Source organism: Carettochelys insculpta, chromosome 2 (assembly GCF_033958435.1).
Source record: "Carettochelys insculpta isolate YL-2023 chromosome 2, ASM3395843v1, whole genome shotgun sequence".
Classification (NCBI taxonomy): Eukaryota; Metazoa; Chordata; order Testudines; family Carettochelyidae; genus Carettochelys; species Carettochelys insculpta.
The window spans coordinates 215,057,123-215,072,478 of record NC_134138.1 but is presented as its reverse complement, the minus strand read 5'-3'; the positions used below and the strand labels follow the sequence as shown (position 1 = coordinate 215,072,478).

At 41.8% G+C, this 15,356-nt stretch overlaps 1 protein-coding gene across 1 annotated transcript in view; it reads right to left on the bottom strand.

The window, feature by feature from the left end:
• The window catches only part of JAZF1 (JAZF zinc finger 1), a 325,840-nt gene that overhangs the window by 142,609 nt on the left and 167,875 nt on the right, over positions 1-15,356 (bottom strand). Inside the window, exon 2 of the mRNA XM_074986150.1 lies at positions 15,052-15,124. Within this exon, the coding sequence (XP_074842251.1) occupies positions 15,052-15,124 (73 nt within the window). The remainder of the gene's footprint in view (positions 1-15,051; positions 15,125-15,356) is intronic.

The following is a 15,356-nucleotide window of genomic DNA, read 5'->3' as shown; positions in this document are numbered from 1 at the left end:
GTCTCAGAAATGTAAATGAGTGTCTCATAGGTGAAAATGTTCAAATTGACTGAGCAAGATTCATAACCATGTCAATTAGCTCCAAGTGCAGCACACAAAAGAAAAAGTGACAAATCATGCAGATTACTACCACTGATCTTCACATCTAAATGAAATAAGACAAATAGCTGCCTTGAGCCCTTCTTGTTAATGTGCACAAAAGAAAGATCTCTAAGGAGTAGCAGATGTTGCAGCTCAGAATTCTGAAAAACTACTCCTGAAGGATTATAGAACTGCAGTCTCTTTCTGAATAGTACCAGAACTACAGCTAATACATACCCGACTACTTTGCACTCTACTGTCTCTGCAATTATGGAATGGATGCAGATGACATGCAATAACTCTGGTGATTCTGCATCAGATATTATTCACAGTTACATTATGATATGATTATGACATAATTATGACATATTTTACTCAAGATCAGTTGAAAGATGTCACTGGAAAGGTTACGATTTCCTGACTATGATTATCCTATTTGTATACAGGTACCATTTTTGTATTTGATTTTAGGAATATTGACTATGTAGCTAATCCTGGGCAATGTAAAGGATGCTTTTATTCTGAATAGTTGGGTGGGGGAAAGGCCATTAGAAACAACAATGGGCCTTGGGAAAATCTTATCTCCCATCTGGGGAGCTTTCCTGAGGATGCTTCACTGAGAGCCTCTGAGTAATGGCTGCTGTGACTCTACAGGGACATGTGACCTGAATCCCTCTTTGGCTGTGTCTATACTAGCTCCCAACTTTAAAGGGTGCATGGTGCGTAAGGTGTTGGGAGATTATTAATGAAGTGCTGAGGTGCATATGCAGCACTTCATTAAGCTAATTCTCTCCTGTCGCAACTTCGAAATGGCAGACTGCGAAGTGCCGGCTTGTATGCAGCCACGGCTCACCCACCGGTACTTTGAAGTGCCCGGGCTACTTTTGAGGAGTAAAATTTTGAGGAGTAAAGGGACTTCGAAGTAGCCCGTGCACTTCGAAGTACCGGTGGGTGAGCCCCAGCTACATGCAAGCTGGCACTTCCAAGTTTGCTGCTTCGAAGTTGCTGCGGGGGAGAATTAGCTTAATGAAGTGCTGCACATTCACCACAGCACTTCATTAATAATCTCCCAACATCCTACTTACCAAGCTCCCTTCGAAGCTGGGAGCTAAAGTAGACACAGCCTTTGAAAGTCTGCATTTTTCCACTGACTCGCATGAGAACCAAGCGTTGAAACAAAAGACTCCTGCTATATGCAAAAGCTATACAAGGCAAGGGAGTGAAATCACTTTGGTTCTTCACCAACTTCTCTTCCAAGAAACTTATGAGAACACCTGAGGAACAAAGACTGGGGAACTGCTAGACCCAAGCTAAAGGGATTGTTAGCCTTTGAATGGAATACCTGGGGATTCCAAACTGTAAGAAAATGCAGCTTGCTGCTAAAGAATCTGTAACCTGCTTGTACTGTCACACAGCATGAGGCCCTGCTATTCATATCCAATCTATGCAGGATATCATTCTTAGTTTGTATTTTTTATTTGCTAGGAAATCTGTTTTGACCTGTTTGCTATTTTAACTTAACATTTAGCTTTAGTAGTTAATAAACTTGTTTTTGCTTTATCCAGTGTGTGGAACTAATATCCCTGGTAGAAAAAGCTGTTAGATATTCGTCTTCACATTCAGGGAGACAACCAATCTTATGAGCTTATGCTGTACAGTTCCCCCTGTGCAGTGCCATATGTTATGATTTGGGGTTTAAACCCCAGAAAAGATGCATACCTTGGTTACTGGAAGGCATCCTACCAGAAGCCTTCCCATGCACAGGCTAGTTTAGCAACTCTGCCGGCATGAGCTGCAGCTGGGTGTGTCCCTACCTGTATGTATGCTGGTGAATATGCAGGCTGAGACCTGAACGACTTAGCATCTTGTCATAGCAGTACAGTGTAGAAGGGAACCCAAGATGGTTAGTCAGGGAGACTCCGCAGTATCCTAGTTCCAGGGGCATCCCAGAGGGGAACCTGTCACAACCCTATCTTATTGACCATTACCTTGACTTCTAAAAGTAAATGGCAATGCAATCAGAAACAGTCATTAATATTAAAACAAAAAGCAGTCAAGTAGCACTTTAAAGACTAGCAAAATAGTTTATTAGGTGAGCTTTTGTGGGACAGACCCACTTCTTCAAACCACAGCCGGACCAGAACAGACTCAATATTTAAGGCACAGAGAACCAAAAACAGTAAGCAAGGAGGACAAATCAGAAAAAGATAATCAAGGTGAGGAAATCAGAGAGTGGAGGGGTGGGCGGGGGAGGTCAAGAATTAGGTAAAGCCAAGTATGCAGACGAGCCCCTATAGTGACTCAGAAAGTTCCCGTCCCGGTTTAAACCATGTGTTAATGTGCTGAATTTGAATATAAAAGCCAGCTCGGCTGCTTCCCTTTGAAGAACGGTGCCAAAGTTCTTTTTCAATAACACACATACCTTTAGGTCATTAATAGAATGCCCCATTCCATTAAAATATTGACTAACTGGTTTGTGGATCTGGAGTGTTTTGATGTCTGTTTTGTGCCTGTTAACCCTTTGACATTATACACAAACAATGCCAAATGAGACACAATCTCAACTATGCTGAACGCCATGCTGTCCAGAGTCTCAAAAATAACCCAGACATCATAATCAAACCAGCTGACAAAGGGGGTGCTGTTGTCATCCTGAATAAGTAAGACTATGAACAGGCATCCACGCAAGACCCCATAGTACGAGGCTCTTCCAGGGCCGGACAAGATATTTATAAAACACACTTCCACTTTCTACAACAAAGAAAAGAGAATAAATTTTCTTCACTACTTCATTCCTCAGGATACTTCAACCACAATAACAACAGCTCAACCAACAACATTGTTAACCTTTCAAACTACTAACTCAGCCCAGCAGAGGAGTCTCTCTTATCCCGGGGTCTTTCCTTCTGCCCTACCTCCTCCACGAACTTAATACAATTCTGTGGGGACCTTGAAGCCTTCTTTCGCCACCTCCGTCTAAAGGAATTTTTCCAGCACACCTATGAACAACAGTCTGACTCTCTCAACCCCCCCACCAACAACAAAAGAAGAAGAACTCTATGTGGAGTCCCCCTGAGGGTCGTAGTGAAAGTCTGGATTTCTACATACAGTGTTTCCGCAACCGTGCTCAGGCTGACATTATACACAAACAATGCCAAATGAGACACAATCTCAACTATGCTGAACGCCATGCTGTCCAGAGTCTCAAAAATAACCCAGACATCATAATCAAACCAGCTGACAAAGGGGGTGCTGTTGTCATCCTGAATAAGTCAGACTATGAACAGGAGGCAGCCAGACAACTCTCCAACACCACATTTTACAGACTTCTCTCCGCTGATCCCACTTTGGAATTCCAAAGGAAATCACAACTACTGAAGGAACTCCCTACTGCTACTCGGGACCTCATTCACTCAGACACACCATCTGAGCCGCAGCCTGGATTATTCTATTTACTTCCCAAAATCCACAAACCTGGAAACCCTGGACGCCCTATCATTTCAGGTATTGGCACCCTTACCCACCAGACTATCCAGTTACGTGGACTCCCTCCTCAAACCCTATGCCACGAACACTCCCAGCTATATCCGAGATACCACCGACTTCCTGAGGAAATTACAAAACATTGGAAAAGTTCCTGATAACGCCATCCTTGCCACAATGGATGTAGAGGCTCTGTACACTAATATGCCACATAAAGACGGATTACAAGCAATCAGGAATACCATCCCTGATGCCACCACAGCCAATCTGGTGTCTGACCTCTGTAACTTTGTTCTCACACACAATCATTTCTGATTTGGGGACAATTTACACCTCCAGATTAGTGGAACTGCTATGGGCACCCGCATGGCCCCACAATATGCTAATATATTTATGGCTGACCTGGAACAACGATTCCTCAGCTCTCGTCCCCTATTACCCCTCCTCTACTTAAGATACATTGATGACATCTTTATGATTTGGACCCATGGTACAGAGGCTCTAGAAGAATTCCACAGAGACTTTAACAATCTACACCCCACCATCAACTTATGTCTCCATTACAACATGCAACAGATTCATTTCCTGGACACTACAGTATTAATCAAGGATGGCCTGATCAGTACCACACTGTACCGAAAACCTAGTGATCACTATACCTACCTACACCCTTCTAGCTTCCATTCTGCACACGTGACTAGATCCATTGTTTACAGTCAAGCTCTTAGATACAATCGCATTTGCTCTGATTGAACTGACAGAGACCAAAAACGACAAGATCTTTACCAAATATTCATAAACCTGAATTACCCACCAGGAGAAGTAAAAAAACAAATTGACAGGGTCAGACGAATACCCAGAGACCAGCTACTCCAAGATCGGCCCAAAAAAGCCAAGAACAGAACACCACTGGTCATCACCTACAGCCCCCAACTCAGACCACTGCAACGAATTATTAAAGACCTACAACCTATCCTTACATAAGAACATAAGAATGGCCATACTGGGTCAGACCAAAGGTCCATCGAGCCCAGCATCCCATCTGCCGACGGTGGCCAATGCCAGGTGCCCCAGAGAAGGAGAACAGAAGACAATGATCAAGTGATTTATCTCCTGCCATCCATCTCCTGCCCTTGTTATGAAGGCTAGGGCACCATACTTTATCCCTGGCTAATAGCCATTTATGGACCTAACCTGCAAAAATTTATCAAGCTCTTTTTTAAACCCTAATAGAGTCCTGGCCTTCACAGCCTCCTCGGGCAAGGAGTTCCACAGGTTGACTGTGCGCTGTGTGAAGAAAAATTTCCTTTTATTAGTTTCGAACCTACTACCCATCAATTTCATTTGGTGTCCCCTAGTTCTTGTATTATGGGAAAAGGTAAATAATTTTTCTATATTCACTTTCTCCACACCATTCATGATTTTATATACCTCTATCATATCGCCCCTCAATCGCCTCTTTTCCAAACTGAAAAGTCCCAGTCTCTCTAGCCTCTCCCCATATGGGACCCTTTCCAAGCCCCTAATCATCTTAGTCGCCCTTTTCTGAACCTTTTCTAATGCCAATATATCTTTTTTGAGGTGAGGAGACCACATCTGCACGCAGTACTCAAGATGTGGGCGTACCATAGTTTTATATAGGGGAAGTATGATATCTTTTGTCTTATTATCGATCCCTTTTTTAATAATTCCTAACATCCTATTTGCCTTACTAACTGCCGCTGCACACTGCGTGGATGTCTTCAGAGAACTATCCACTATAACTCCAAGATCCCTTTCCTGATCTGTCGTAGCTAAATTTGACCCCATCATGTAGTACGTGTAATTTGGGTTATTTTTTCCAACATGCATTACCTTACACTTACCCACATTAAATTTCATTTGCCATTTTGCTGCCCAATCACTCAGTTTGCTGAGATCTTTTTGTAGTTCTTCACAATCCCTTTTGCTTTTGACTGTCCTGAACAACTTGGTGTCATCTGCAAACTTTGCCACCTCACTGCTTACCTCATTTTCTAGATCATTGATGAACAAGTTGAACAGGATCGGTCCCAGGACTGACCCCTGGGGAACACCACTCCTCCATTGTGAAAATTTACCATTTATTCCCACCCTTTGTTTTCTGTCTTTTAACCAATTCCCGATCCATGAAAGGACCTTTCCTCCTATCCCATGACCACCTAATTTACATAAAAGCCTTTGGTGTGGGACCGTGTGAAAGGCTTTCTGGAAATCTAGGTATATTATGTCCACTGGGTGCCCCTTGTCCGCATGTTTATTAACCCCTTCAAAGAATTCTAATAGATTAGTTAGACACGACTTCCCTCTGCAGAAACCATGCTGACTTTTGCCCAACAATTCGTGCTCTTCTATGTGCCTTGCAATTTTACTCTTTACTTAATCCTTAATCAGGATGCCACACTCCAGAAGGCCCTGGGTGACATGCCTGTTCTCTCCTACAGACAACCTCCCAACCTTATGAGGATCCTCACTAACAGCCACAGTCTATGCCCCAGGAACACCAGTCCTGGAACCTTTCCCTGCAACAAAGCCCGCTGCCAGCTTTGTCCACATATCTTCTCTGGAAATATCATCACTGGACCTAACCAGGTTACTCACAGAATCACAGGCACTTTCTCATGCTGCTCTACTAACATCACATATGCCATCATGTGCCAACAACGCCCAGATGCTTTGTATATTGGACAGACTTCTAACTCCCTTAGACAAAGGGTTAATGGGCACAAAACAGTCATCAAAACACTCCAGATCCACAAATCAGTTAGTCAACATTTTAATGGAATGGGGCATTCTATTAATGACCTAAAGGTATGTGTGTTACTGAAAAAGAACTTCCGCACTGTTCTTCAAAGGGAAGCAGCCGAGCTGGCTTTTATATTCAAATTCAGCACATTAACACATGCTTTAAACCGGGACGGGAACTTTCTGAGTCACTATAGGGGCTCGTCTGCATACTTGGCTTTATCTAATTCTTGACCTCCCCCCGACCCGTCCACTCTCTGATTTCCTCACCTTCATTACCTTCTTCTGATTTGTCCTCCTTGCTTACTGTTTTTGGTTCTCTGTGCCTTAAATATTGAGTCTGGTCTGGTCTGGCTATGGTCTGAAGAAGTGGGTCTGTCCCACAAAAGCTCACCTAATAAACTATTTTGCCAGTCTTTAAAGTGCAACTTGACTGCTTTTTGTTTTGATAGTGTATAGACTAGCACGGCTTCCTCTCTGTTACTATTCATTAATATTAGCAGATAATGTTAAGAAGGAAATTCAGTTAAATCTTGTCACTTTCAGTCAGTTAGCCTGTTTCTGCATATGCCCCCCCCAATGGAGGTAGCATGGTAATGAGGCGCTAATGTGTACATTCAGCACCTCATTAGCATCATGGTAGCCATGCAAATTTCAAAGTTCAGACTTCAAATTGCAGATTGACAGTAAAGATGTGGGTAGCTTCTAAGTAAATGCCCTACTTTGACATTCCCACACTCCCACAAAGCTAGATGGGAGTAAGGGAATGTGGAAGTCCGGTGCTTATTTAGAAGCTGCCCCCGTGTACACTGTCAATCTGCAATTCAAAGACCGCACTTTGAAATTCACATGACCACCATTATGCTCATGAGTCCCTGAATATTCACATTGGCACCTCATTAACCTGCTCTGAATTGCCTCATTACCATTACCAAGCAGCCTTAGTCCTGTGAACACTTACCATAGATATTGTAAACCTCTGCAAGCAGAGACTTACAATGGAGAAGCTCATCCTTCTTTCAAGCAAAGGAAAACACTCCCAGTGCAATTAGAAATTTAGCCAATCTGTTCTTGTACGCAAGTTCACCCAGTCTCAGAGCTGTAATTACATGAGATTTCCTGCAGAGATGTGGCCTCAGCCTCAAAGATTGAGATGACCATAATTTGGAAGCTGCATTAGGACATAAGGACAATGTGATTTTGGCAGACCAGGTGACAGGTCATGCCAACCCCCATGCCTCAACTGAATCCTGACACATGCATTACTGGAACCAGCCTGGCTCACCTGTTAATTGGCATTGTTAAAATGGAATTACAACAATGTGTTTAGAGTTTATTGCATGTTTAAAAGTTTCCACATGCATTAATATCACTTATAATATCTGTATTCTGTGTTAGGATATTTGAGCATTTGTACTGTAAGCCTATATAACTGTATAAACCACTCCACAGGAAAGATATTACCTAGTAAGGAATGCTGGTCTGAAAATGTGTCGCTCAGATCCATTTCATGTTATACGTATGTGCTTGCCACGTACACATTTGCCTCCCATGTGGAGGGGATGACCCTCCCTTCCTGGGTCCAGGCTCGACTCCAGCCATGCCCTTGCCCTTATGAGTGGGAGAACAGCCTATGCTGGGCTTTTTCTTTGTAGGAGCTAGTGCTGCGGAAGGAGATCTTTGGTGTGTACTCAGCCTGGTTGGGACTGGCCCTGCACCGAGGTCAGTGACAATTCCACAAAAGAGCTTTAAGCCTAATGTCCTGATCCTTTTTGGTGCATGTGCCACTAATATGGGCCTCACCCAGAGCGCGGAGGTTGCTGGCGTGCGGGTGGCTGACTGGCATAGGTTTCTTGCACTAGTTCCAGTTCATAAACCCTAAGAAGCAGGGGCAGTATGCAACAACTTCATGACATGTAATTGGCTACAAACTCTGAGTTCATAGCCTGGGATAGCAAAGCAGAATCTAGCTCTGGCATATGGAGATGGGACATCTAAGTTATGTATTTTTAGTGGAATGGATAGAGCTGCGGCCTTGAGCTGCATAGAGCAGGTGGATCAATGAAACCATCGCATTCAAAATGCAAAACCCAGAAAGACAGGAGGTTGGCTTCATTAAAAAAAAAATCAAAAAAGTTCTATACGCGCAAAAACGTTTATTACTGAAGCCATAAATGTTAGTTCTACATAATTATGTTGCAAGTGAAAAATTTGGGCAAAATAGCCACTAAGTAAACAGCTTCAGTCACACACAATTTAAAAGTGGAACACTCAAGAGGAAATCTAGAAAATTAGAGTTTAAAGTAGTTTCCAATATTAGACATGATCCTAAAAATACTTTAAGCAGTTTCTGTGATGATAACCTTTCCTAATTTTTAAATGCCTTTCTAACCCAAAAGACTTACGCACAAACACACTGAGGGGGACAAAATATGCTCTCTAACTTTGTGTAAATAGTACACAAAAATATATCATACAAACGTTTTTGATGTTGGTGGCATACCTTTAAATCTTCTGTAAAGAGTTACATTTTCTACAGGAAGAAAAACAATTTTTATCATGGGAAGGAAATCACACCAATGCCAGCAATGAACAACCATATGTATTTTCTTTTGCAGGATAAAAATAGTCATTCACTAAAGCACACTCCAGTACTTAATTTAATATATTTCCCCTATCTCAAGTTATATGGTGGATTTTGAATGTGTACAGGGGAAAGAGGGGGAGATCCATCAACAAAAACTGAGATAGGACCAACACACTTACTGCATGTATAACTTTGGCAAGTTTAAACTCACAAAATAGTGCAAAGTACTGACAACGGACTGCAATGCCTGTGTTCACTCTATAAGAACACAAGAGCATAAGAACGGCCATACTGGGTGAGACCAAAGGTCCATCCAGACCAGTAGCCTGTCTGCCAACAGTGGCCAGTGCCAGGTGCCCCAGAGGAGGTGGACCGAAGATAATCATCAAGCAATTTGTCTCCTGCCATCCATCTCCAGCCTCTGACAATCAGAGGCCAGAGACATCATTCCTATCCTTGGCTAATAGCCTTTTACGGACCTAACCTCCATGAATTTATCTGGCTTTTTCTTAAATTCTGTTATAGTCTTAGCCTTCACAGTCTCCTCTGGCAAGGAGTTCCACAGGTTAACTATGCGCTGAGTGAAGGAGAACTTTCTTTTATTAGTTTTAAACCTGCTACACATTAATTTCATTTGGTGTCCTCTAGTTCTTGTATTATGGGCACAAGTAAATAACTTCTCTTTATTCACCCTCTCCACACCTGTCATAATTTTATATACCTCTATCATGTCCCCCCTCAGTCTCCTCTCTTCTAAACTGAAAAGTCCCAATCTTTTTAGCTTCTGCTCATATGGGACCTGTTCCAAGATCTTAATCATTTTAGTTGCCCTTTTCTGAATCTTTTCTAGTGCCAGGATATCTTTTTTTAGAGGAGGAGACCACATCTGTACACAGTATTAAAGATGTGGGCATACCATAAATTTATATAAGGGCAGTAAGATACTCCTTGCCTTATTTTCTATCCCTTTTTTAATAATACCTAACATCCTATTTGCCTTTTTGACAGCCTCTGCACACTGCGCGGTTGTTTTCAAAGAACTATCCATGATAACTCCAAGATCTCTTTCCTGATCAGTTATGGCTAAATTAGCCCCCATCATATTGTAAGCAGAGTTGGCGTTATTTTTTCCAACGTGCATTACCTTACACTTATCCACATTAAATTTCATTTGCCATTTTGTTGCCCAATCACTCAGTTTGATGAGATCTTTTTGAAGTTCTTCACCGTCTGCCCTTGTCTTGACTATCTTGAACCGTTTAGAGTCATCTGCAAACTTTGCCACCTCACTGCTCACCCCCTTCTCCAGATCATTTATGAATAAATTGAACAGGGTTGTTCCTAGGACTGACCCTGGGGGGATACCACTAGTTACCCCTCTCAAGCCATGAAAGGATCTTCCCCCTTATTCCATGACAACTTAATTTACATAAGAGCCTTTGATAAGGTACCTTGTCGAAGCCTTTCTGGAAATCTAAGTATACTATATCCACTGGATCTCCAGTCTCCATGTTTGTTAACCCCTTCAAAGAACTCTAACAGATCAGTAAGACATGATTTCCCTCTGGAGAAACCATGTTGATTTTTGCACATCAACTTATGTTCTTCCACGTGCCTGACAATTTTATTCTTTACTATTGTTTCAACTAATTTGCCCAGAACTGATGTTAAACTTACCAGTCTGTAACTGCCAGGGTCACCTCTAGAGCCCTTTTTAAAATATTGGTGTCACATTAGCTATCTTCCAGTCATTAGGTATGGAAGCTGATCCAAAGGACAGGTTACAAACTAGTGTTAGTAGTTCTGCAATCTCCCATTTGAGTTCTTTCAGAACCCTTGGATGAATGCCATTTTGTTATTACTTTTTGACCTTCTGGCTAGCTGTTCCTCAAAATCTTTTTCGGCTTTCATTATTACGTTTTACACTTAATTTGGTAGTGTTTATGTTCCTTTCCATTTACCTCACTAGGATTTGCCTTTCACCTTTTGGAAGTTGCCTTTTTATCCCTCACTGCTTGTTTTACATGGGTGTTAACCCATGGTGCCTCTTCTTTTGGTCTCTTAGTATGTTTTTTAATTTGGGATATGCGTTTAAGTTGGGCCTCTATTGTAGTGTCTTTGAGAAGCTTCCAAGCAGCTTTCAGAGTTTTTGTTCTAGTCACTCTGGCTTTTAATTTCTGTTTAACTAACCTCCTCATTTTTGCATAATTCCCCCTTTTGAAATTAAATGCCCAAGTGCTGGATTCCTGAGGTGTTCTTCCCACCACAGGAATATTAAATATTAGTACATTATGATCACTATTCCCAAGCAGTCCTGTAATAGTGACCTCATGGACCAGATCCTGCGCTCCACTCAGCACTAAATCAAGAATTGCCCCTCCCCTGGTGGATTCCCAAACCAATTACTCCAAGAAGCAGTCATTAATGGCATTGAGAAATCTTATTTCTGCATCTTGTCCTGATGTGACATGTACCCAGTCAATATGAGGATAACTGAAATCCCCCATTACTATTGAGTGTTTTATTTTGGTAGCCTCTCTAATCTCCCTTAGCATTTCAACATGACTATCACTGACCCGATCAGGCATTTGACAATATATCCCCTACTGCTATAAATGAATAATTGGAGATACACATCTCCTAGAACTGAAAGGGACCTCAGGAGGTCATCTAGTCCAGTCCCCTGCCCTCTTAGCAGGACCAAGCACCATCCCTGACATCTATTTGCTGCAATCCCTAAATGGCCTCTATGAGGATTGAACTCATCACTCTTGGTTTAGCACACCAATACTCAAACCACTGAGCTATGCCTTGTAGGAGCACGAGCACCTGGTGGCCGGGCCTCACTCGCAAGGCAGAATGACCATACACTCCATCTTGGAACGCTATCATACAACGGCGGGAAGGTCTGAAGTCAGGCCAGGAGAAAGAAATCAGAAAGTTGACAAGTAGTTGGAGAGTCCCCAAAGAGAACATCCTGACAAGCAGATAGTAAGCCCCCAAAGAGAACAGCTGGGGCTAGTAGCTGGAAGCCCCCCAAAGAGAACATCTTGGTTGTACAACGTCAGAGGGTCCCAGGGGAGGTTCAGAAAAAGACCAAGGACAGAGGAAATCTTGTAACATGTTCTGACAGGCCGGGAGGATAGAAAGCCCAAATTAGGTAACAAATGCTTTAATTGGCCAGGTATCAAACCCCCAAGTAAGAAACAGTATAAAAGGTGATTTAGCAGGAATAAGGGTGTGGGCTCCTGGACACAAGGTGGAGGCTAGCAACTTCCAGTCCAGACAGCAGACCCCGGCCTGATCACCCGGACGTCACCACCACGAAAGGTCCCAACCAAGCCGTATCTCTGACTTGAAGGGCCGCTGTAACGTAGTTGTTGGTGAGATGTGGGAGCATTGGATGTTATTGGTAAGTCACATGTAATTATATATAGCTATATGTAACCTAGTATTTAGCCTATGCCAAATAAATAACAAGTGTTAAGTAATTGTAGTTACGAATAAATCACTATCGGTAAATACCACTAGCTGGTCTAGCTGGGTCTGTATAGAGAATTATTGGGACTTAGAACAGCCACAAGGCATTGTGGTGTTCACAATTGGAGTGTTATTGTTCCTGGTACTCATAATACTGTGGAAACCTAGGTTTTAAAGTGAATACACTGAATCACATATTGCTGCTACACTATATCAGGCTGCTATAAAGGTGGGGTGGTTGGTCCCGGGCCACCCGACTCCCCCCGCTGTATCACACCCCACGTGCACGCACGGGACCCGGAGTAGGTCGGCACATCGTCATGCCTCATCTGCTAGAGTTGGTTTCTCCAGGCTTATGAGGTTGAGAGCAGTGACAGACTCAGATTCCTACTTGAGGCTGCACAGAGCATAGCTGAAGATAGCTAGGATGCCTCTTTCTGTCAGTACAATATACCCATATAGTGCACGTCTAAAATATACATCCACCAAGGGACTTAAAAAGAAAAAAAAAATCCCAAGAAATACTGAATTTTCTATAAAAGAAACCCAAACGCCCCCAAATAGCAGCATGAGGATTTACCCAAACCAGGGAAACATGCTCTAAGCACAGAATGCCACTTTGTGTGTGATACTAAATGTATGTTTAGTTGGGGCTAAATTGGGGCTTTACTAAAATCCCTAAATAAGGGGCACTGCTTAGTGAGCAGACCAGATCTCTCTCTCTCACAATATGATTCCTGGTTTGCCCTTTTCCCAGTGGACAAGTAATCTGCACAAGTCATCTACCTTGCACAAACTACTTGCCTCTGTTCTGACTCAGCTGAGCCGTCTGGTATGTCAAGGAGGAGGACAGAAAGTCAAGGCTCCATCTGCTCTCCACTTATGCCCTGCTCATCTGAGTAGGGTGAAGAGAGGGAGGTGAGGTGACACTGCCATGTGAGCTACACCTAGCCAGCTAACGCTCCTGCACTGGCACATACCAAGGGCCAAACTTGTACTTTCATCCCACAATTTAAAAGCAAGAACTTTATTAGCTAAATACATAATTTTTAAGAAACTGTTTAACTTCTCAGCAACTTCAGGTCTTCAATTACACATATCTATTGAATAGAGAGAGAAACAGAACAAACATTTTTGTGCTGAAGTCAACTTTCAAAGCACTCAAAGAGTTTTAGCCAGAAAGCTCCCTTCACTGTTATGAAATTTCACATACTAAAATGCCCAGGAAGGAAAAGATTACAAAAATAATTCCATACACCAATGCCCAGCACCTTGCAAGATATTTAATTCAAAAGACCCGACAAAATAAAATAAACAGCGATCAACTGATTAAAAAGACAGTAGAAAATAAATTGGCTCATTTCAGGCCTTCCCTCAGATATTAGCTCATAAAAAAAAAGACTTTGGAGCAAACACGCAATAACAGTAAAGAACAACAAAACTTTCCATTTGTTCTCCATCTTATCTTTCATTTGAGAACATTAGAATGCTTTTAATTCTTTTATGTGGATCTCACACCGTCTTTGTGAGTTAGGAACGATTACAGCATATCCATTTTATTGATGGGAAAAATCAAGTCACAGAGAGCTAATATGATTTAATGATTTGTATATATATGGTCTAGACACAAACCAGTGGGAGAAACAGGAACAAAATATAAAACACCTGCCTTACAGTCCCTTGCTGTAACCACTGCTAACTCCCAGATCAGGTAGACATACATGCACTAACTTAGCTCAAGCAAGTGTGTTAGCAGCAGCAGTGCGGCCACAGCAGCATGAGGTGGGCACTAGGGCACAACCCTGCAAACCACTGTCCATACACCACAGCCACACCGCTGTTTTCAGTGCACTAGACTGAGCAAAACTAGCACAAATATGTCTGTTGTAACTCTGACTCAACAACTCTCAAGAGCTTTGTAGACATATTCCTAAATAACGATACCACACATATAAACTCACCCATATGAATTAGATTTCAATCACAGAAGTACAAAAGCTCATAATGCCCAGGTTATGAATTTACATAGATCCTGGATTCTAACATGTAGGCAGCCTCTTAACCCTAAAGAGAAAATTGCTGAAGTCAATAAGGCTCCTTATGGACTCAGCCTGCAGTATTAGTCTCTTAATTGGCAGGACCCTTTTCCTTCTACTACTTCTAGTTTCTCTGTGTTCACTGCATTTTCTCATAGAAATGGTTTGTCATTATAAAAACTTATGCTAGCCAACATGCCAAATACATTCTAGCCTTAAAAAGTCTTCTTTTGTCAAAGTGACATTATAGATTTAAACAAACAAACAAACAAAAAAGCATATCAGTTTGCAACCATCTCCAACTAGTCATTTTGATTAAACCAAATATATTTTGGCATACTCATTTTAACACAGAATATTTTAAACCACTCATTCTTTAGAGTACTGGTCTTAACATAAAAGCTTTAATTCTGAGCCCAGGACAAACAGGTATCAAGATGGTCAGACATTCAATAATCTATGTAAATATTTTCAGAAGGTAGCAAACTTGCAGTATAAATTTTTAAATGAAGCAACACCAGTGTAGGTATGTGCACTATTCTGATATAAGGAGTGTGCACATAGTTAACAGTCAGTGTCAACCATAGAAGGTCGTGCTTAAAACTGAAACAAAATGCTTACCTGTTAATATAACTCAGAGCAACATATGTGGGCTGTTGTAGTTCTTGTTTTTCTAACACACGTGGGTCTGTATCTGTAATAAAAATATGAAATACATGAGCCTATAAGCAACATATCTGAAGAGGAAAAATGTAAAGTAGCTAAATCGCTTCTTAAAATAAACTCAGAACACCACAATCATTTGTTCATTCATTCATAAACAAGAAGATATTGCATTACTTTTCAAGGGAATTCCAAACAAACAGTAATATAATTTCCATCTATCAAACAAACTTCAAATACTAGTTTCCTTTCCTTACAGTAAA